The sequence below is a fragment of the Bipolaris oryzae genome (genome assembly GCF_000523455.1).
Source record: "Bipolaris oryzae ATCC 44560 unplaced genomic scaffold scaffold_77, whole genome shotgun sequence".
In the NCBI taxonomy this organism is placed as follows: domain Eukaryota; kingdom Fungi; phylum Ascomycota; class Dothideomycetes; order Pleosporales; family Pleosporaceae; genus Bipolaris; species Bipolaris oryzae.
Genome location: NW_006911353.1, coordinates 46,460 through 65,177, shown reverse-complemented (window position 1 = coordinate 65,177; position 18,718 = coordinate 46,460). Strand labels below are relative to the sequence as shown.

The window sequence follows — 18,718 nt, the reverse complement described above, 5'->3', positions numbered from 1 at the left end:
CCAGATAAATCAAACGTGTACCAATTCTATCTGCCGAAGTCATCCTCATCTCAAAGCCCGTTCGCACCTGAATTACTAAACTTGCGCTTCTTGGCCTCGCGCTCACCCGCATCCTGCGATGGCCGGTACTGATCAAGCTTGCCCTGCATACGATACGTCTCACGCTTGATATTCTCTGCGTTGGCTAGGAGGTCCATCTCCGTGACGGGAGCCTCTATACTCTCCAACACGCTATTGACCGTACTGATGTGATTAGCGTCTTTCTTATCGTCGCGCCAGCGGGGCGTGCCGTCTGCTTCTTGTTTGTATTTCCACTGCCCACTGTCTGTGCGATAACACTCAATTATGCGACCGTCTAGACGCTGATTGAGGGATTTGAGCGTTTCCCACTCGGCCGGGGTGAGGGAAAGCTGAGCGAATATTTGGTACTTGTTTTGGTTGTGCTGGACAAGGAGTTCAATGGGGTGCGGCATTGCATCGTAGTCGGGAATCAGGCCTTCTTCGCCGTCCTCAGGGTCAATGAGGGGGAACTCGCCGAGGCGGAGCTTGAAGTCGATTGTGTTCTCGTGCGGTGGCTTCCATTTGAGAATGTGTCGATCTGTGCCAAACTGATATGGTGTGGATACACAGGTGAAGATTAGGCCATCGTTGCCGTGGCGGAGGTTTGGCAATATGTTGCTGAACATGTCCTCAAGTTTATATGCTGCATAGGTCTTCTTGCCCTTGAGCGCAAAGGGCTTGAGGTCATCCGGTCGGATGTTCTTACCAAAAGTCCTCGTCAGGTACATTTCGTACGGTTTGATGACCCAATCGTGCAACCGCCCTAACCGTTTGTCCAATGTTCTCCCCGTGACATTCTGCTCGTTGACTGCCAAACAATCAAAGACGTAAAAATTCAACCGCGGCGCAGGCTCGTTTGGATACTGGTCATGCACTAGTTCGCCGTCTAGGATCGTGCCGTACAGAAAGGGCTCGGGCTCGTTTGGGTGCATGTAATGCGGTATCCGAAAGGGCGGTCGTACGTCGTAGTAATTGTTCTTGCGGTCAATCAGAAAGGTTAAAGGCTCAAAGGCACCTGTCGGCCCCTCCTGCCAGTGGAGGAAGAGAAGACAGCGCAAGCCGTCTGTCTTCTCACACATGAAGTATTCGTTCCGCTGAAGCTCGGCAACATGTTCGCGTGCAAACGATACGGGCTGGGCGCCTGGAAAGCGCACGTTGTCGCGTTCGAGAAGGTCCGCGACAGCTTGTTTGAGTGGTTGCGCTTCATGGTTGGGTATGAGGAAGCCTGGTATCTGTGGCGGGGGCGCATGTGACGGTCCCGAGGCCGGCATTCTGAAGAATATAGTATGCTTTCGTGATAATACCCGGGTTTGGGTATCGCGTGTGCGTTATTAAGAAGGTGAGAGTAAAGTTGTGGAGAGCAAGCTGAACTGTGTTCGCGACTACTCCAACCAGGAAACTACGCGCCAAGGTTTACCTACATAGGCAGGTCCAGTTATGTAAGCCGGAATGGTCAGCCACGTTGCGCCGTCAAGGTCTCTCCTATGAAAAAAAAAGTATTGTTATTTCGAAGAGTCAAAGAATTACTAGCTCGTCTCATTTGTATTCTCAAGTTCTTGATCACGGTATGACGGGTGGTTATTAAGGCCTCTGACTCGCGACTCAGGCACAGAACTTGGTATGGTCACTGTATAGATTACACCTATGGTAGTAAATAGAACCTGCATAAGTTATCTTAATTGGTAATTTTTGGAACGTTGTTGTAACCATGTGAAATATCTATGCCATATTCACAATTCGCCAAGGGAAACCCTTCGTATGAGTTACGATATCTTTTACTCTGGTTTCGCATTACACCTGCTGTCTTCATTACATTACTCATTTGACTGAAACCGAAATGCCGTGAAATAACGCCTTTGAAAATCGAGATAAGAACCGCCTCCGAATTTTCCCTGTTGTCCATGTAATAGTCCGCTTGTCCATCAAATTTTGGTCCGTCATCATGCACTTGTCCTACTTCCCGTTACCTGGAGGATGGCACCTAGGCGCAACCCAATAGAGTCCTTGTGAGTGGTCGAGTAAAACGAAGGAAATATACAGTCTTGCTGTCGTGTCACTTGGTAGAGTGCCGTGATAACCCTGACACATTTACTCCCATTGGACACCTGCCGAATCGTGTGCAGGCCCATTACGCAATGATTGAGGTGGATTGAAGTGGTACTATGTCTGTCCTTTGACAGCCGTGGTTTGAAATGATCTGCCGAATAATGGCACAGATACATGGTCGGCCTAGCTAGATATTCGTTCATATACATTTCAGACTTCCAGGGTGTCGTCTTCACAGCATATCCGCAAGAAACAGCAACCTCGGAAGTCGTGAAGATCAACTGGTTTACGATGCAGTATACTCTGGGGGAGGTACTGTGTCTGCGATAGGTGGTGCCATGTGCCTTGACCCAAACTCATGTATTGATGGGGTAGTTGCTAGCGGCTGAGCACCCCAGCTCACATTAAGGTAGTGAGGTGGTTCCATAGGATCCACCTCTTGATACGCTGGCCTAGGCTCTAGGTCGTATACTAGAAAGCCATCCTCAAGCTCCGATAAGTTTGCCACCCGTGGCGCTGTGGTTAGGTAAACGGGTTGGGTACACACAATGCTAGACCATTCTCGATCGGCACATTTGCCAGTAATCTCGATTTGTAACTCGTACTCCAGATTCAGGCCATAGGTTGTGAAACTTGGGGTAAAATCGTGGCCTGTAAGCTTGACATTTGCTATATCTAGCAAGGAAAGTCCATCGTATAGCAACCTTCCACTTCCCTTTTCGTACTTCTTGTCACAGAGCATAATGTGACCCCTTTCTGCATGCACATGTTGTTTCTTTGGAGGACGGGCTGATGGATCACCGGGCGTGAATACGTTGAAGACAAAGCTCAACTGAACTTTGAGGCGGCGTATGAACAGATCAGGTGGGCTCGCAAGCGATTCGGAACGCTGGAGGTGTTTGATACTGATGACAACGGGAACTTGGGAGCCAACGACTAGGACACGAGCAGGAGTCGCGGATATACTGAATTTGGCATAGGGAATCTCGTCCGAGCCCTGGAAGCCAAAGAGCAGCTCTTTATCGGCCAGCTTCTCCTTGATCTTTTTAAGCTTTCCCGCCCTCTCTTCATAGTCTTGGAACAATTTGCGCGTGCGGATAAACTTTTGGTGGCTACAGTGTTTGGGTAGGGTTGTGCCAAAGTTCGTGTCTGGTTGAAGGAGTGTGGGATGGAAGTCGGGCGGTGGTGGCGTGTACTTGAGTTCTTGGCGTACCCTCACAGGCAGACTATCCGGGTCGCTACTCTCCATGGTCACCTCAAGTTGATATACAATCTGCACATCTGTAGATGTTGCAGCACAACTCGGAGGTAGTGGAAATCCCGGAGAATGCTGAAAGCGCGGGTGATTGAACGAGTCCTCCGGATGGAGCCAATCTCGATCTGCGGGCGGTGGAAGGCTCACATGTTGCGCAAAGGTGAAGGAGAAGGGCAGTTCTGCCTTTCCGGGATTTGATGAGCTTGTGGGCAAGAGATCAAAGTTGGAGCTATTGCCTGTAGAAACGAACAAATCCTGCGATTCTCGACATAGTTCAATGTAAGTCGGCTTGCCAGAAGAATGCGGCGTGATGGAGAAGCCTCGTAGAACAATGTTGATGCGCGGAGATCGTGCTTGGGAGATGAGAAGAAGCCCTCTCACGTGATCTCCAGCCGTGTAAGCCGGCGGCGAGTTGAACAGATGGATGTAGACGGGGTTGTCTCTGCGGTTGGCTCGTCTGCCAGCGAACGGCCCCTCAGGCCCCATGGTAGTGAGTGGGTGTTTTGTGTCGCTGGGGCGATTGAATGAAACAAAGGGAACGACGCGTTATAAAGCAGCAGGTGACAGACAGAGGATGCATTGACATACGGGGGATGCAATGGCACCTCAACCCCCGGTCTCTTCCCCGGTCTCGGCGCCTGCATACCAAGCATCAGGGGTGTTCACGCATGAGCGCCAAAGTGCCATGGTCGGGGCACTGTGTGTGAATGCCATGATTGGTACGTAGGTACCGGACCAAGTGTGTAACCGGGTACAGGTGACAGCACAGCGATGAGAGGTGTGATGATTGGAGAAAATAACCCTCTTTACGGATGGAATGATGCTGCTTGATGGGATCATGTCGGGGGCGAGCATCTGTGTGAGGCGCATGGGGGAGAAATGCTTGCTATTGGGTCGTTCCGCCGGCCAGAGTGGTGCCGTCATCGATGGAGGGCGCGCGACTCGCGACTTCGCCAATTCCATCCAGGCAAAGACTGACGGCCTTTGCACAACACACACCCGCACATGTACACATTGCCAACAATGGCCTCCAGCTACATGTGCTCAGCCTGCTCACGCGCCCTGCGCAGGTCCTCTACGCCCATTTTGCAGGTACACAGCCACATTCCGCCGTGCTGGCAGCAATTGACTCTTGTAGCAATCGAATAAATTATCTCTCCGCCAAGCGCATCGAACTTTCTCCACAACCACGCCAGCCCTCTACCATGTGTCACACGCCCGGTCGGCAGACGTTAGACCAGAAGCAATCAAGAAGCCGCACCCGAGCGTGGCATCAGGCGTAACTGGACTGGCACAGAAGCTGCGCGAAAAGGCCCCGCTGATGACTGAGACCTATGTCGCATACGGCGCAACAAGAGACCTGATCAAGGAGTGCACCAAGCCAGGCGAGTATAAAATACCGCAGGCTCTGCTGAAAGGGGGCGAGATCCCTGTCGACGACAATGGCGTGCACCTGGGGGAGGGCGAGGGTTGGTGGTATGACAGTAAGTTTAGATTGTGGCACAGGTACACACGCACTTGGCTCACTCCTACACAGCCCTCGGACTGAAGCCAACCTTCTCCAACTGGGCGCAAATCACCTTTATTCACATGTACATGCTGCAAGTCCGCTTCCGCATGTTCCCCCAAACACATGCTCCGGTGTGGATCCAGCATCTCACCAACCATGCCTTTTACGCGGCTGAAGACCGTCTTGTGGTATGGCACAAATTCAATGCCAACTCCCTGCGTCAGAAGTACCTCAAGGATATGTTCTCCCAGTGGCGCGCAGTGCTCCTGTCATATGATGAGGGTCTGATGAAGGGCGACGCCATGCTTGCAGCTGCCATCTGGAGAAATCTACTCGGCGCCAGAGAGGACGTCGACTTTGAAAAGCTGGCCCAGATTGTAGGATACATGAGGAGGGAACTGAAGAGGCTGGACAATGCCACCGATGATGATGTGGCGAATGGGCAGTGGAAGTTCCGCGGCAATCCTGGAGACGAAGCTGGTCTCGTAAAGTCACCAAGCAGGTTGATGGCGACCGAGACGACCAAAGCTCGATGAAGGAATGAGAAGGAAACGACACCAAGTGTACTATATCTATATCAACTGCACGAGACACATGAACCCTCCAAGGACTCTTTTTGAGTTACAAGATTACAACACGAATTAGTGTTTGAGACACTACAACTCATAAAATATTTTCCCATCATGTAAAGTTATTCACGGGATACATATTGGTTAAGAAACAAAGAGTACGTATAACAGTCAACATTGGTGTGCTCCGTTCACAACTTGAGCATGCTCACTTAGCAGCCATACCCAACCCGGCGATTTACTGAATCTTTAGAATGCGTGTTCGAGGTTCGGAAGGCACCATTTGTCTCTCCTTCTTTGTCTGCAAAAAAGAAAATACATGCAGCGCGCCGTTACTGCACAAACACAACGACTGCCAATCCGTGAGTTGGAAGAGATGGAGTGTATGTGCCGGATCCAGTTGACCTAATAGCCAATGCGAATAGAAAGTAACTGGCCAATACACTAGGACCTTTGCCATTCTCCCGTATTCCGACACTTCGCTCTCCAAGCCATGTTTGCTTACGGGGTTGACGTCATATATGCAGCGCGACTGCTTTATCCACCCTGACAAACCACTTATCCTACAACTTGTGATCTTGTATATCCACCAAACTCATTTTCCTAAAAATCATTGTCCTTCTAGATTTGTGCCAGAATTAAAGGACCACGTGCCTGGTATGTTGTTTCTCCACGATTGGCGACGAACTGAAAGACTCCAGATCCGGTGATTAACTCATTGAAATTTCCTCCAAGCATATCGTACCTCAATGCCCCATTATTGCAATCTTCGAAGCCATCGATCTTTTGGTTCGCCACGGCGTCAAAAATCAGAAGGAACTGAGATCGTGCTCTGACCTCGATTTGCAACGCTTCAGCCCGGAACAATATCAATACGATCTGCAGGCTCCTCTGATACTGCAAGTTCGAAAGGAGCGGCGTGCCTTGGGGGTGGTACGAGATATCGCAACCGGTCTTGCAGCATCTCCGGTACGCTGATTCTCGAGCACACGATATGCCCTTGTCCATCAACGGCGGTAATCTCGAGAGCGGCATTCTGTTCTGAGATGGAAATCGATATCCTTGATGCGTCGGCACTACTTGCCCGCAGCTTAACAACCCATGAAAGTAGACCAGCAGTTGAGCTTGTCAGCCCACCCATGGGCGCTGCACGGAGAGTCAACAGTTTCATGTTGACTTCGTTATGGCCCTTCTCCACAACCACTACGAAACGGCCATTACAGGATGTTGCACCGGCAAGAACGCTTGAACCCACCACACTGTCGGGTAGCGGTTTAATCAGTTGCCGGAGGGTTTGTGGGTTGGTTTCAAAAGTATCAACTGGTACGATGAAGGTTCGGGGGAGACTTGATCCTGGCTTGTGGTCCACTGTACAAAGAATGTAAGACCTTCCCGTTGGTGAAATAATCAGAGTGGCTGTCGATATCTCATCGCGAAAAGCCTAGGAGAAGTCAGTTCTGTACGTAATGCTCGTAAAGTTGTCTTACGCGTTCGCTGCTGCTCGCATTGCAGTCAACGTGCCAAATCGGATCCAGACGCATATTTGACTTGAAACTCAATTGTTTACTGATATTCCAACAGTATAAGTGGTTTCCTGTTGACAAAGCAAAAGCCATGAGGCCATATACAGCATCGCTCCGAAGAGGCGAAAAGCCGACGATCTTGATAGCCCCATTATTCTGAGGGCATGTCAATGTTGTGCAGTGGTTCTCAACATTCCAGCCTTGCGTGTAGATATACCTGAAGACCTTGACCCCGCTTGTCCCTTCCCCGCCCACCGCGATACTCGCAGTAGCTCCACCTTCAACAGACGGAGCACCCTTTTGCGAGATAGACACTGATCTTGGAGTCCAACATTCATTTTGATCAATGCGCTGTTCCTTCACCAAAACGGGTACGCCGCCGCCATGTCGGCGGTACTCATCATAAACCAACAGGCGCCTGTGGGTGATTACAGCAAGCAAATCCTCCGACAAAGCAATACCTCGTATCTTCTCGTCTTTATGCGACATGAGAACGCTCAACTCGGCTGCGAGTGGAATCTCTCGACTCTGGTTCTCATTTCGTACGTTGTAGAGCCGTACTTGCTTGGACGAACACACAGCGACCCAGCCTAATGGCGAGACTGATGTCGCAACATCATACGGTTTGGATAGAAACCTCTGGCCAGGCCTTTGCAAGCGGGTTTCGGCATGCGAAGCAAACGAGGCTGGAAACAAGGGGAAATTCTCCACGGCTAAAGAAAAACGGCGCGTTGAGGGGTGCGAAGAACTGCTTGAAATTGACATCATCGGCGAGCGCAAAACAAGGGTGCCATGAGAACGAAGAGGAGTTGTAGAGAGTATGGCCCACGGAGAACGGTGGGCCTTGGTTGTGAAGCAGCGGAACCGCGAACGCCTGGAAGCGGACGGTCAGCCCTTGTTCTGGGGTCAGATACGGCGGCAGTTGTTATCAGTTGTGATGACTAGATCCCACTGGCATCGCGCATGCGCCTCAGCCCACGAACTCAACGTATGAACCATCGGATACGTGGCCTAGACCACAGCGGCTTTTGACGTTTAAGATGTATCCAATTAGCAGTTTCTAGCGGCGTTAGCCTCTATCTTCTATCCATAAGCGTACACCGGGAGGCCGCAGCAAGCGTGGCTGTGATACTTAAACGCATTCGCACGCCAGTCGTATTTGGCGGTGGCGTTTCTTAGTGCCATCTACCAACTTCACGTGTACAACCCGATGCAGCCGCGATGATCTTGCCCAGATTCCCACTATCCTGACCAATCACCATGGAGCCAAGTCGTGTGCCAATATACCGTTTCTATCCCGAGGTGTTCCTATTGATTGTGGCTTCAGCAGGCAGAAGCGAGGGCTGGCAAGACGGCACGCTGTGTAGTCTTGGTCTTTGGTCTCGAGGCGTGGGACCGGCGTACATCAAGTTGACATGCCCGGAAACCAGGCTGGCGGAAGGCTCAAATTGTTTCAAAGTGCTGCCTTGACTGGTTGTGGCACCCTGCTGCGGCATGCGTACTTGGGGTGTCTCACTCATAGTCCCACTCTCCACGGTCCGCCTGAACCACGTTGCAGCCTCACAGTCGCCCTGACCCGTCAGAAAGCATGGACGAGGAAGAACGGCCATTGGATCGATCACCATACTATGTCACGCATTCTGAGCACCTTGATCGTGTCCTCAGCAGGCCTCAACTTGCAGGTAAGCTGGCCATGGTTCCTGAGAAACGGCATTTTGTAACATCACAGGCATTGGAATTTCTGGCTGCATTGGCGGAGGCATCTTTATTACTTCGGGCGCCCTGATATCTACCACAGGATCGCTAGGAGCTGCTATCAGCTATGCCGTCGCAGGAGGAATCATCGCTTGTGTCATGTACACTCTCACAGAAATGGTGACATGCCGACCACTGACTGGTTCTCTCATCGACCTCCCTCACACTTTCTTGGACCCTGCATGCGGGTTTGCAGTTGCATTCATGTACGGGTATGTTTTTTTGTCATGGCTGTTGAAATCGAAAGCTGATGGGAAAAGATTGGGCAAGATTTTCGCCATGGCTACACTCACAGCGCACTCGGCAGAGCTCACTGCTCTTTTGAAGAGCGATCCAAAGCCACACTCTACGGGTGCAGAAACCGCCATCAACATTGCCTTCATTGCGTTGACAACTTTTTCTCATTGTCTTGGCGTCAAGGTTAGTTGAGACTAGTACATGATGAGGTATACCCACGCTTACATTCCACCAGCTTTATGGCAAAATCGAACGAGTACGCTATGCTGAAACCTATTTCATGGGGTCGTGTCTAATATGATGTGTCCAGGTAGTTATGTGGTTCAAGATAAGCTTGCTTGTGCTTGTGTGCGTAATGATGGTAGTGATCAACCTTGGAGGTATGCTATCAGAATTTACGATATCGTGGATGATTTTCTGATATAATCTAGGTGGCGGTCCAAGGGAAGGAAAATATTATGGAAGTGAGTGTCTGTCTTAATCAGTCACATTACATACACTGACCAGCACCACAGACTATACAACCCATGCGTTTACTCCTGATTGGAAACCGATTGGACACAATAGTACGACTGCCGATCCTCTGGCACTAAGAGGTGTCTCAGATTATGCTTATGGGATTTCTGGGCCTGGAGGTGTCCTATTTTCTTTCATGTAAGTGTTCTGTCATCGCATTACGGCAGCTGGGTTAACGATGGGTAAAGCACTTCAATCACACTTGCCATGTTCTCTTGCTTCGGAACAGATCTCGTTGCAATGACTGCAGGAGAGGCGAAGAACCCCTGGAAGGATGTGCCAATTACCATGTCCTTTGTGTACCTTGTGCCCCTCAGCATATATCCTTTTGCCATCTTCGCTGCTGGATCGAACGTTAATTACGCGAACCCGGACTTACCCAAGATATGGGCAAGAGGTGGTGGCGCTACGAGATCAGTCTTTGTCATTGCGGCACAGGAATCCTCACTTCATGGACTGCCAAGGGCACTGAACGCGCTCTTCATAGTATCAGCATACACGACAGCAAATACTGACCTGTATGCAGCCTCGAGAAGCGTCTTCATGCTCTCACAACAATATCTCCCGCATAAAATCGCCAACATATTTGGTCGGACTAACAATGGCCATACTCCACTGGCGGCCATTCTGCTATGCTCAGCCTTGGGATTCATATCACTCATTGGCCTAGCCGACAAATCGGGATCGCAACCACGCATTACGCTGTCTGAGCTCTACACAGGGACAGCAACATGCATCAATCTCTGCCTCTGTATAACCTTTTTGCGCTTCAAAGCCGGGCTCGACCGTCTGGCCAAGCGAAAGATCTTCGGCAGAAACCACCCACTGTACAAATCGCGACTCTTCAAGTCGCGCTGGCAGCCTCTCCCCGCCTACATCGGCATTATCGGCAGCGCCTGCGTAATTCTCTGGTCGGGCATCCCTCCCTTTGTAATCCTCGTCACAAAAGGTAGCCTCACCTCAGCCGAAAGCCTCAAATCAACAATCAGCCTCGCCTTCGACGTGCTCGGCGCATACATTGGCCCTGTCCTCTTCGTCTCCCTCTACCTAATCTACAAATACATCTACCCCCGCACCTCGGCCGTCGACATTCGCAACCTCACCGTCGAGGACTACGTCCTGCAGGACCTCTCGTACATCGAGCTCGAGGGGCCCGAATCCGTCCCGCATATCCCGCGGCCCCGCTTCGACTCGTACGAGATGGACGGCCAGAACGACGGCGTTGCGAACAGTCCCGTACATGCAATGTTCCAGGATCCGTTCAAGGAAGAGGGCGGCGCATGGAATGTTAATGTTAGTGCGAATCCCGATTCGGACATGCAGGAGGAGATGGAGGCGGAGGCGGCGCGCAGGAATGAGAGAGCGAGGATTAGACAGATTCTTGAGCGCAGGCCGATGAGGATGGGGCGCGGGTTTTGGAGGGAGGTGTGGAGTTTTGTCAAGACGGATAAGGAGGAGTAGGAATCGTTCTTGTTTTTTTTGTATTTCGTAGCGAATCAAAGTCATGGCATATCTACTTCATCTTCACGAGTATTATTATTATTATTATTATTATTATTTTTCTTTTTAAGAAAAATTGCTTTGTGTTTGGTGTAATAAGACGGTCTTTCTCTGGAGAATGAATTGGGAAGAACTTTCTTCCAGGGAGCTCTCTTACCTTAACTTTGTGATACGGGCCGACGAGATGAGCAGCGGGTTTGCATCGGAATGTGGAGTGGTCGCACGTACTTACTGTAGATGTGAGCGCGGCCGGTCGGGAAAAGTCGGGGGATACTTGCGGACTATGTCCCATAATGGATTGCACCGACGAGCAAACTTTTAATATGTGAGTATCACTTGAATGTATGGGGGAAAAGAGAGAAAGGAAGAAAGGAACAGGGCCGACGGAGTGGATTCATAGAGCTTGTATGTTTGTTAATGTTTGATATTTGGTTCTGAGATATGGTACATAATTCGTAGCCCCCCTATTTATTCCAGAGGGTTTCTCTTTGACGCCAGATGCTATGAGAAGAAAAAAAAACGCTATATGCTATGCTGAGTGATGAAAATGACGTCTGTCTCCTTCAATTCCGCAGGGCACACGAGCCGGGGACAGCTTGAATGCTGTGATGGCCGTTGCTCGTGGCCTGGTATGCAGTGTGGGGTCCATGGCGCGCAGCGCATGGATTTCCTTGGTCTCCCTCGTTCCCTTCTTCGGATGCTTCCTGTGGCGTGCGTGTCCGTTGTTGCACGCGACACTGGCCGTTTCTGCTCGGCTAGTTTCTTACAGCCTCCCCCCTCAACGCCTCGCCTTCATTCATTGCACCTCGTAAATCTCCATGGCGCGCTGGAGATCCTCAATGCTGGTCTTCTCGCCGTACGCCTCCTCGAGGATCTTGTTCCTGTCCTTGCGCGTAGTGAGCCTGGCTTCCAGACCGGCAATAGCGCGCTCCATGTCTTGCAGGCTAGAGCGCTCGCCATAGGCGTCCATGAGCATCTGGTTCTTTTGCTCCTGGGTCAGCTCTAGCGCAGAGTGGACCTTGCGGTTGGCGTCATTGAGGGCATTTGTAACACCAAAACCTATGTTAGCATTAGCATCACCAAGCGAAAGTGGCCGGCGAGGCTGCGATGATGATGCATCTCTGGGGAGATAGATCATACCGATGGCTACCATGGCCATGGTAGGGAGGTACCTGGGTCTTTGTTAGTCCTGGCTGTATACAGGTGGTGATGAAGTATATGTAGTAGACGCACCATCTGGCGACCCTTCCGAGCTTGGGGACAACACTGGCGCCTGAGGCGGCTGCCATGTGTGCTGCTGTGGCATCCTCGAGGGAAATAGCAGTGCGAGCACGTGCCGAGGTGGTAAAGAGCCTCTGGCGGACGAGGGTCGAAGTGCGGAGGAGGAAAGACATGTTGTTGGCGCTTGTGTAGTAGTAGGAATGGCGAAAAGTGAAATGGCCAGTGGGTTATGCTCGAATAGGGTAGATGTGGTTTGACTTATATCCCGTTGGTGGTGATGCTGGGTACGGGCTTGGAATGTGGATGTGATGGCCAAGAGATGAGTGTATCGGCCGCGGTTTGGTTTCTGGCAGGGAGATGTTTGATTGATGCGTGGAAAGGTGTGTTCATGCGTGGTGATGCGTGATGTGTTCCGGTCAAGGGATTCCAAGGCGCGGACTATGCAACCTGTATATACGGCGGCGTTGTGCGGGGAAATGCAGGTCACAGGCGGGCTGTGCAGCAGTGTCTCTCCACGACCACCCTCGTGTCATGCCACGAATCACAACACTTGACATCACCGGGTTCCCTGACCCTGAGAGTAGCAGACGGCCAATCCGAGCCGTTGTCGTGCCGTGTCTTCAAAATCCGGGGACGGCTGACGTACTGGTGCCGTGCTGCTGGGCGGCGGCGTGAACCCCTTCTCTCCCGGCCGCGCATCGAAGTCGACTCTCTCGCTCTGTATCCTCTCTTACTACGACTTGGCGGCCATGGCCCGTCTGGGATACGTTTCGGCTGTGAAGACGGCAGTGGCCGACATCCAATTGCACGTCAGCGGGGCGGGCGGTTACATCCTGGTCGAGTTAGCTGTGTGCTGATGGTGGTTAGACGACCGTCTTTCGATTGTGGGGTGAGGCTGCCGGTCACGAGACTCGCCGACATCCCGCCATGTTGATGTCAGCCTGCATATCCACAACCGGTTCCTCGTCCGGCCAGACACCTCGTCAATGTCAACACCATGGTTTTTCTTCATGTCTCCTATCGTCATTGACACCCGGTGCACATTTCTCCTGCAGGGTATTTAACACGTCCCGGACTATGACCGCATTGGCAGTACACGTTTCTTCATTGTCCCACTCATACCTATTTACCTGAACCTCGGCACCCACACACTGATTAAAACGAAACTCACGATGCTTGCGTGGCCAGCAGTCTTCGCATAAGACACATCTGGGTTCTTGTCAGTAGCAACATCACAAAAGATGTTGTAATCGAGGCCCCAGACTCTTCGCACGCACACGGACCATCCGAGGCGAATCTCTCATACCCCAGACCACGGTAGCTTTAAGTAGCGAATGTCAAGATAGTCGGATTCATATCATAGCATCCTGGAATTGAAATCGCCAGGGATAATGAGCCTACTGATAATGGATTGTGGGTATTTGTTCCTGGAGTAGCGAATGAGCCTCAAGCAGCAGAACAGCCACCCCGGACTTTTGTGTCGAATAAATACCACAGTCGGTCCAAATGCCTTACCTCATTGAAGCACTGACAAATGTTTCGTCAAACACGAAACATGCGCCTCGTAAAGTCCACGCAATTAGGCAACACGCCATAGCTGGTCGACAACAAAAGTATAACTTTGAAACGCTCCTCGAAGCCATCGGTTCCGCGCGGATCTCGAGTCGAAGCTCAGCCCAGTAAAGACACGGCAAGATAGTGCACATGCTAGTACATACAAACACCTCTAGGCTTGGCTTGGAACAGATCCAGTAGCTGTCGCTTGATATAATGGCCGCTCATCCGCCGTCAGATCTGCTCACCTCTACACGCGTGCACAGTATGTAGGGGTCCCGAATTTTCCAACAAGTACCAGTCTACTTGGCTGCTACGTACAGGCAAGCAAGATTTTCTCGTAATACCGTATGGCAAGCACACAGCTCGACAAGGACCTCACCCTGGACGCACAATTTTATCCATCCACCATACGACTCTCCTGTCAAGAAAATGATTTATAACCTGCGAAATTTGCCCAAACCCCCTTCCACACCGGATAGGTAAAAGCATGCTACGTTCACATCCGACACTACAAACGTGCATGCTATTAACGTCAAGATATCGAGTGCAGGCTACGGACGTAGTGGCGTTTACGAAGAGCTGCTAGACCGAGTTTGTGTCCAAATGCGAGACGCCATGTCGCAGGGTACTTTGGGACTGCAGTGCTATGGAGACATTGTGGGGGTTCATCCTGGAGAACATAAGAGATGTGCAGTGAACCCTTCCCAAAGCAAAGAGTGGCATGTTTGTTGCGACATTGTTGAGACAGCAGTGGACCCAAGGTAGTATTAGATAAAAAGTTGACTAGGTTCGCAATCGCTCACTGCATATTGGTCTCGGCTGTGTACAAAGCACGACACTGAGCGGCGTAGATGAACAAATTGATGATAGTATATAACGTTACTGCACCTCTCAGGCACACAAAAGCATATGAATACTTTGGTATTTTGACAGTCCTCTTCCTCTGTTGTGAGCGAAATGATGTAAAAGATGTCGACTCGGCAATAACCTGTCGATTGAGAAAAAGAAAGTACAAGGGAGACGCATCGCCGGTTGCAGACTTGCCTCAACCAGACCCACTGTATCCACCGGAAGCAACTGCCGTCTCTTGTGCATCCCAACCACAAAGCAGTCGGACGAATCAAATCCCAGCTCGCCCAACCAACAGCATAACCCGAACCCTTTAGGCAGAAGAGCCGCAGGTGTTTGCCCGGAATTCAGCCCCCATTTCAGCCAAGCTTTGCCGTAAAGCTTGAGTGCGGATGGCGTTGCTTGGAGCGTCGCCTACATTAAGTCAAGCATCCGATGTGCGGCTGCCGACTTGAGAAGCTGTGTGGTAGCTAGCGACGAAGCCGTGGCGACAATAGCGCAAAATCTTTGTTTGGGGACCCCATGGGTCCGCACTTCAATAATGGGTCCTATCTCTGGGGTCTCCACTGAGGGGGTCTTTGCGAGAGTCGGCTTCCGAGGAAAACAGCATGGGGAATGGAGAGTACATAACATGGAGACGCCACTGACGGACGCCAGACAAAAGATTGCTTGTCGGTCTCTTGCTCTCTTCATCTCTCCCGTGTTTCCTGTGCCTGTACATTATTGATAGTCAGGATGGAAAGCCAGCCAGTTGCGATGAATAAGGGCCTTGTTGCCGATAGCCCCAAGTACAGCGAGGACCTTGAGCATGCTGCTACTCATGGTACATATCTCGGCAAGGACGAAGCATCTCACCTATCCCAAGAGCATCGCCAATACCTGCTCCAGCGTCATGGCACACTCGATCTCGATCCTCTCCCTACCATGGGGACGGCTGACCCGTACAACTGGCCTCAGTGGAAGGCAAGTGATTCTCGACTTCTCTTCACTGGCATTCCCCTCTAACCAACAACCAGAAAATTATGAATGTCCTTTTCGTAGCTTTCCACGCCATGATGTGTGCATTCCCCGCATCCGCCATTATTCCGGCCTACGAAGAGATATCCCAAGACCTGGGTGTCAGCATCCAAAAGGCATCATACCTTACTTCCTTGCAAATTGCCATCTTAGGTGGTGGCCCATTATTCTGGCGACCTCTCTCATCACGATATGGCCGTCGCCCCATCTTCATCATCTCACTGGTCGGAAGTCTAGTATTCAACATTGGCTGTGCCAAAAGCCAAACCTACGCTGTAATGGCAACGTGCCGCGCACTACAGTCTTTCTTCATCTGTCCACCCAACGCCATCGGCAGTGCCGTCGTAGTCGAAACCTTTTTCCGTAAAGAGCGAGCAAAATTCATGGGCATGTGGACTGTCATGATCACTCTGGGCATACCTCTTGCCCCCCTCATTTTCGGCTTCGTAACATACAATGTGGGCTACCGATGGATCTACTGGATCCTCGCCATCATTAACGGCGTCCAACTCATCCTCTACTCCCTCTTTGGCCCAGAGACCCGCTTCATGCGGCACGATAAGGCGCAGCACGCGCAGTCCGGCCTCGCAGCCTACAAAGAAATGTACCTGAAATTCCGCCGCATCGACCCCACGCCCATGAGTCTATACGAATTCATATCTCCCCTCCGCCTCTTTGCCTACCCCTGCATCGTCATCCCCGCCTGCGCATACGCCATGGTCTTCCTCTTCGCCTCAGTCCTCACCACCGTCGAAATCCCCCAGCTCTTCATGGAAAAGTTCCACCTCAACGCCCAACAACTCGGCCTCCAGTTTCTAGGCACCATTGTCGGGACCGCGCTCGGCGAGCAAATAGGAGGCCACTCCAGCGACCGCTGGATGCGCTGGCGAGCAAGCAAAACAGCACCGTTACGGCCTGCCCCCGAGTTTCGGCTCTGGCTCTCGTACATTGGGATCCTGCTTACTATCTGCGGTATCACTGCTTTCCTGGTGCGCATCGAGCAGGCGGCCCCGCTGCAGTGGAATGTCACGCCCATTGTCGGTGCGGGCATAGCCGCGGCTGGAAACCAGATTGTTACCACGGTGCTGATGACGTATGCGGTTGATTGCTATCCCGAAGAGGCTGGTAGTATCGGCGTCTTCATTACATTTGTGAGGCAGATCTGGGGCTTTTTGGGCCCATTTTGGTTCCCGGATATGTTTGACAAGGTTGGGATTGCGGAGAGTGCGGGTGTGGCGGCGGCGCTGTTGGTTGGGGCGAGTTTGGTGCCTGTTGTAGTTACGCATTGGAAGGGATTTAGTAGTAGGGGACGTATGGCGGAGAGTGGTTGAGATGGTCGAAGAAAAGGAAGAAATATATAGTATTTTTTTTTGTATTTATACATATCTTTCCGTACTGTCTTCGGCTTACTTGTCTCCTAACAGTACAAATTTACTCTACAATCCAAGAACAAAGCCTCAAGATACACTGATGAATTAGAAAACTATCTTTGTATTATTCTTCAAGTTTTACAGGAATGCTCACAGCTTTGGTCCAAGTCCCTCTTTATCACACAGCTCCTCCGCCTGCGCCACAACATCAACCCCGTACACATTCGCCTGGACATCAGCGTCGGCCCAGCGGTCCGGGACCTTGCCCTTGCCCTTGCCCTCCCTGAGAGCCGCAAAAGCCTTGTCGCGCTCCTCCTTGGCCTTACCCGCGCCCAGATGCATCAGGCGGCCGCTCTCCGCCGCAAGTTCCACCAGCGCCTCCGCCCTCGGCTTCCGCAGCTTCTCGTACAGGCGCAGTGCGCGCTCAATGGTTTCGGGCCTACCGTCAGCGATGCGCTTGGGCGATAAGACAACACCGAGGACGGCACCGTCTTCAATGGCTTGCGCGGCACCCTGAGCCATGTGCGGAAGCGTCGGGTGGCATGCATCGCCTACCAGTGCGGTTGGGCCGTGGACCCACGTTGTCAACGGGTCGTGGACTCTAAGCTTCCACTCGACGACCTCGCCTTCCGGCACCAAGTTCAGCATGCGGTGGATCATGGGGCAAAAGTCGCCGTAGACGTCTAGCATGGCTTTTTTGCTGCCTCTTGTCGTGTACTGTGCGTCTGGGGCGCCGGCAAAGTTTGTGTCTGGCTGCGCGGTGGAGATGTTGTAGATTTGCTTGTTGTGGATCGGATATGCGACAATATGTTTCTTCTCGCCGATCCAGCGTGTTGCCGTGTTTGAATCAATGAGCTTGAGTAGCTCGGGATCGTGCTCCAGCTGCGAGCGGTTCAGCATGATGCGGTAGGCGGCTTGGCCAGAGTCGCGGGCAGAGCCTGTGTGCCCGAGTTCCTTGAGCATGGCAACGCGGGTATTGCTCTTGACTCCATCGGCGCCGAGGAGAATGTCGCACTCGACCTGGTAGGGCTCGAGACTGCCTTGAGATGGAGTAATTGTGAATTTGGGCTTTGGGCCGAAGCGGAAGTCGGATGCTGTGCAGCCCAGCTTGAATGTGATGCCGCTCTCCTTCTTGCAACCTTCGTACAGACCGTTTGCAAGACTGGCTCGGTGGCCAACCATGTGTGGGTATCCGTACTTTTCCATGACATATCCTAGATCTACACACGCCAGTTCCTTGTCTGTTGAACCTTCCCTAATAGATGTGTTTGCGCATACGACGGCTTCGTCGCGGATTGGGCCCCAGCAGCCTAATCGGTCAAGGATGCGGGCCATGTTGGGTGCTAGTTGAATACCTGCGCCTACGAAGCCCATTCCTGGAGCGTTTTCATATATCGTGATGTTCTTGTGGCCGGCTTTTGCAAGGGCGAGAGCCGCGGCAAGGCCGCCCATACCTGAGATGCTATCAGTGGATGCACTCGGAATGTAGAAATATGGATTGGAGAAGCATACCCGCGCCAACAATGGCTATCCTCGTTTGCTCCGCCATGTTGTGCTTTGAGCAAGTTTAAATCGGACGCTGCGTACTTGGCTGTATAGTAGAGGCCCACTTGGAGTAAATGGTTGAGGCTGCGGTAAAGTTGTGTGTCGTTGACAATATTATGGCTGACTCGTTGGATGCCAGTTTGACCAGTATATCGAACGAGATATTTCTATGTATGGATGTACTGCAC

At 51.6% G+C, this 18,718-nt stretch overlaps 9 protein-coding genes across 9 annotated transcripts; 4 read left to right on the top strand and 5 right to left on the bottom strand.

Annotated features, from left to right (window-relative positions):
• Positions 1 to 50: 50 nt before the first annotated feature.
• Positions 51 to 1,331, bottom strand: COCMIDRAFT_96941 (uncharacterized protein; the record flags this gene model as incomplete). The annotated part of the gene is made up of 1 exon (XM_007690413.1): positions 51 to 1,331. One exon carries the CDS (start codon positions 1,329 to 1,331, stop codon positions 51 to 53), a length of 1,281 nt encoding a protein of 426 aa, XP_007688603.1.
• Positions 1,332 to 2,392: 1,061 nt separating this feature from the next.
• On the bottom strand, positions 2,393 to 3,847 carry COCMIDRAFT_96948 (uncharacterized protein; the record flags this gene model as incomplete). The annotated part of the gene is made up of 1 exon (XM_007690412.1): positions 2,393 to 3,847. One exon carries the CDS (start codon positions 3,845 to 3,847, stop codon positions 2,393 to 2,395), a length of 1,455 nt encoding a protein of 484 aa, XP_007688602.1.
• Positions 3,848 to 4,384: 537 nt separating this feature from the next.
• Positions 4,385 to 5,407, top strand: COCMIDRAFT_26856 (uncharacterized protein; the record flags this gene model as incomplete). Its single annotated transcript, XM_007690385.1, has 3 exons — positions 4,385 to 4,453; positions 4,500 to 4,845; positions 4,899 to 5,407. 3 exons carry the CDS (start codon positions 4,385 to 4,387, stop codon positions 5,405 to 5,407), a joined length of 924 nt encoding a protein of 307 aa, XP_007688575.1.
• An 886-nt stretch (positions 5,408 to 6,293) lies between these two features.
• On the bottom strand, positions 6,294 to 8,148 carry COCMIDRAFT_97049 (uncharacterized protein; the record flags this gene model as incomplete). Its single annotated transcript, XM_007690411.1, has 3 exons — positions 6,294 to 6,881; positions 6,928 to 7,649; positions 8,112 to 8,148. 3 exons carry the CDS (start codon positions 8,146 to 8,148, stop codon positions 6,294 to 6,296), a joined length of 1,347 nt encoding a protein of 448 aa, XP_007688601.1.
• A 403-nt stretch (positions 8,149 to 8,551) lies between these two features.
• On the top strand, positions 8,552 to 10,932 carry COCMIDRAFT_96951 (uncharacterized protein; the record flags this gene model as incomplete). The annotated part of the gene is made up of 8 exons (XM_007690410.1): positions 8,552 to 8,645; positions 8,693 to 8,930; positions 8,979 to 9,138; positions 9,191 to 9,211; positions 9,266 to 9,335; positions 9,387 to 9,419; positions 9,471 to 9,609; positions 9,660 to 10,932. 8 exons carry the CDS (start codon positions 8,552 to 8,554, stop codon positions 10,930 to 10,932), a joined length of 2,028 nt encoding a protein of 675 aa, XP_007688600.1.
• An 835-nt stretch (positions 10,933 to 11,767) lies between these two features.
• On the bottom strand, positions 11,768 to 12,365 carry COCMIDRAFT_97085 (uncharacterized protein; the record flags this gene model as incomplete). The annotated part of the gene is made up of 2 exons (XM_007690409.1): positions 11,768 to 12,143; positions 12,205 to 12,365. 2 exons carry the CDS (start codon positions 12,363 to 12,365, stop codon positions 11,768 to 11,770), a joined length of 537 nt encoding a protein of 178 aa, XP_007688599.1.
• Positions 12,366 to 14,274: 1,909 nt separating this feature from the next.
• COCMIDRAFT_97068 (uncharacterized protein) lies at positions 14,275 to 14,514 on the top strand (the record flags this gene model as incomplete). The annotated part of the gene is made up of 1 exon (XM_007690408.1): positions 14,275 to 14,514. A coding segment is annotated over one exon (240 nt), but the record flags the coding sequence as incomplete, so codon positions are not given.
• Positions 14,515 to 15,333: 819 nt separating this feature from the next.
• Positions 15,334 to 16,946, top strand: COCMIDRAFT_37319 (uncharacterized protein; the record flags this gene model as incomplete). Its single annotated transcript, XM_007690391.1, has 2 exons — positions 15,334 to 15,561; positions 15,615 to 16,946. The coding sequence occupies 2 exons, from the start codon at positions 15,334 to 15,336 to the stop codon at positions 16,944 to 16,946; spliced, it is 1,560 nt and encodes a 519-aa protein (XP_007688581.1).
• Positions 16,947 to 17,135: 189 nt separating this feature from the next.
• On the bottom strand, positions 17,136 to 18,534 carry COCMIDRAFT_97010 (uncharacterized protein; the record flags this gene model as incomplete). The annotated part of the gene is made up of 2 exons (XM_007690407.1): positions 17,136 to 18,439; positions 18,498 to 18,534. The coding sequence occupies 2 exons, from the start codon at positions 18,532 to 18,534 to the stop codon at positions 17,136 to 17,138; spliced, it is 1,341 nt and encodes a 446-aa protein (XP_007688597.1).
• Between the last annotated feature and the right edge of the window lie 184 nt (positions 18,535 to 18,718).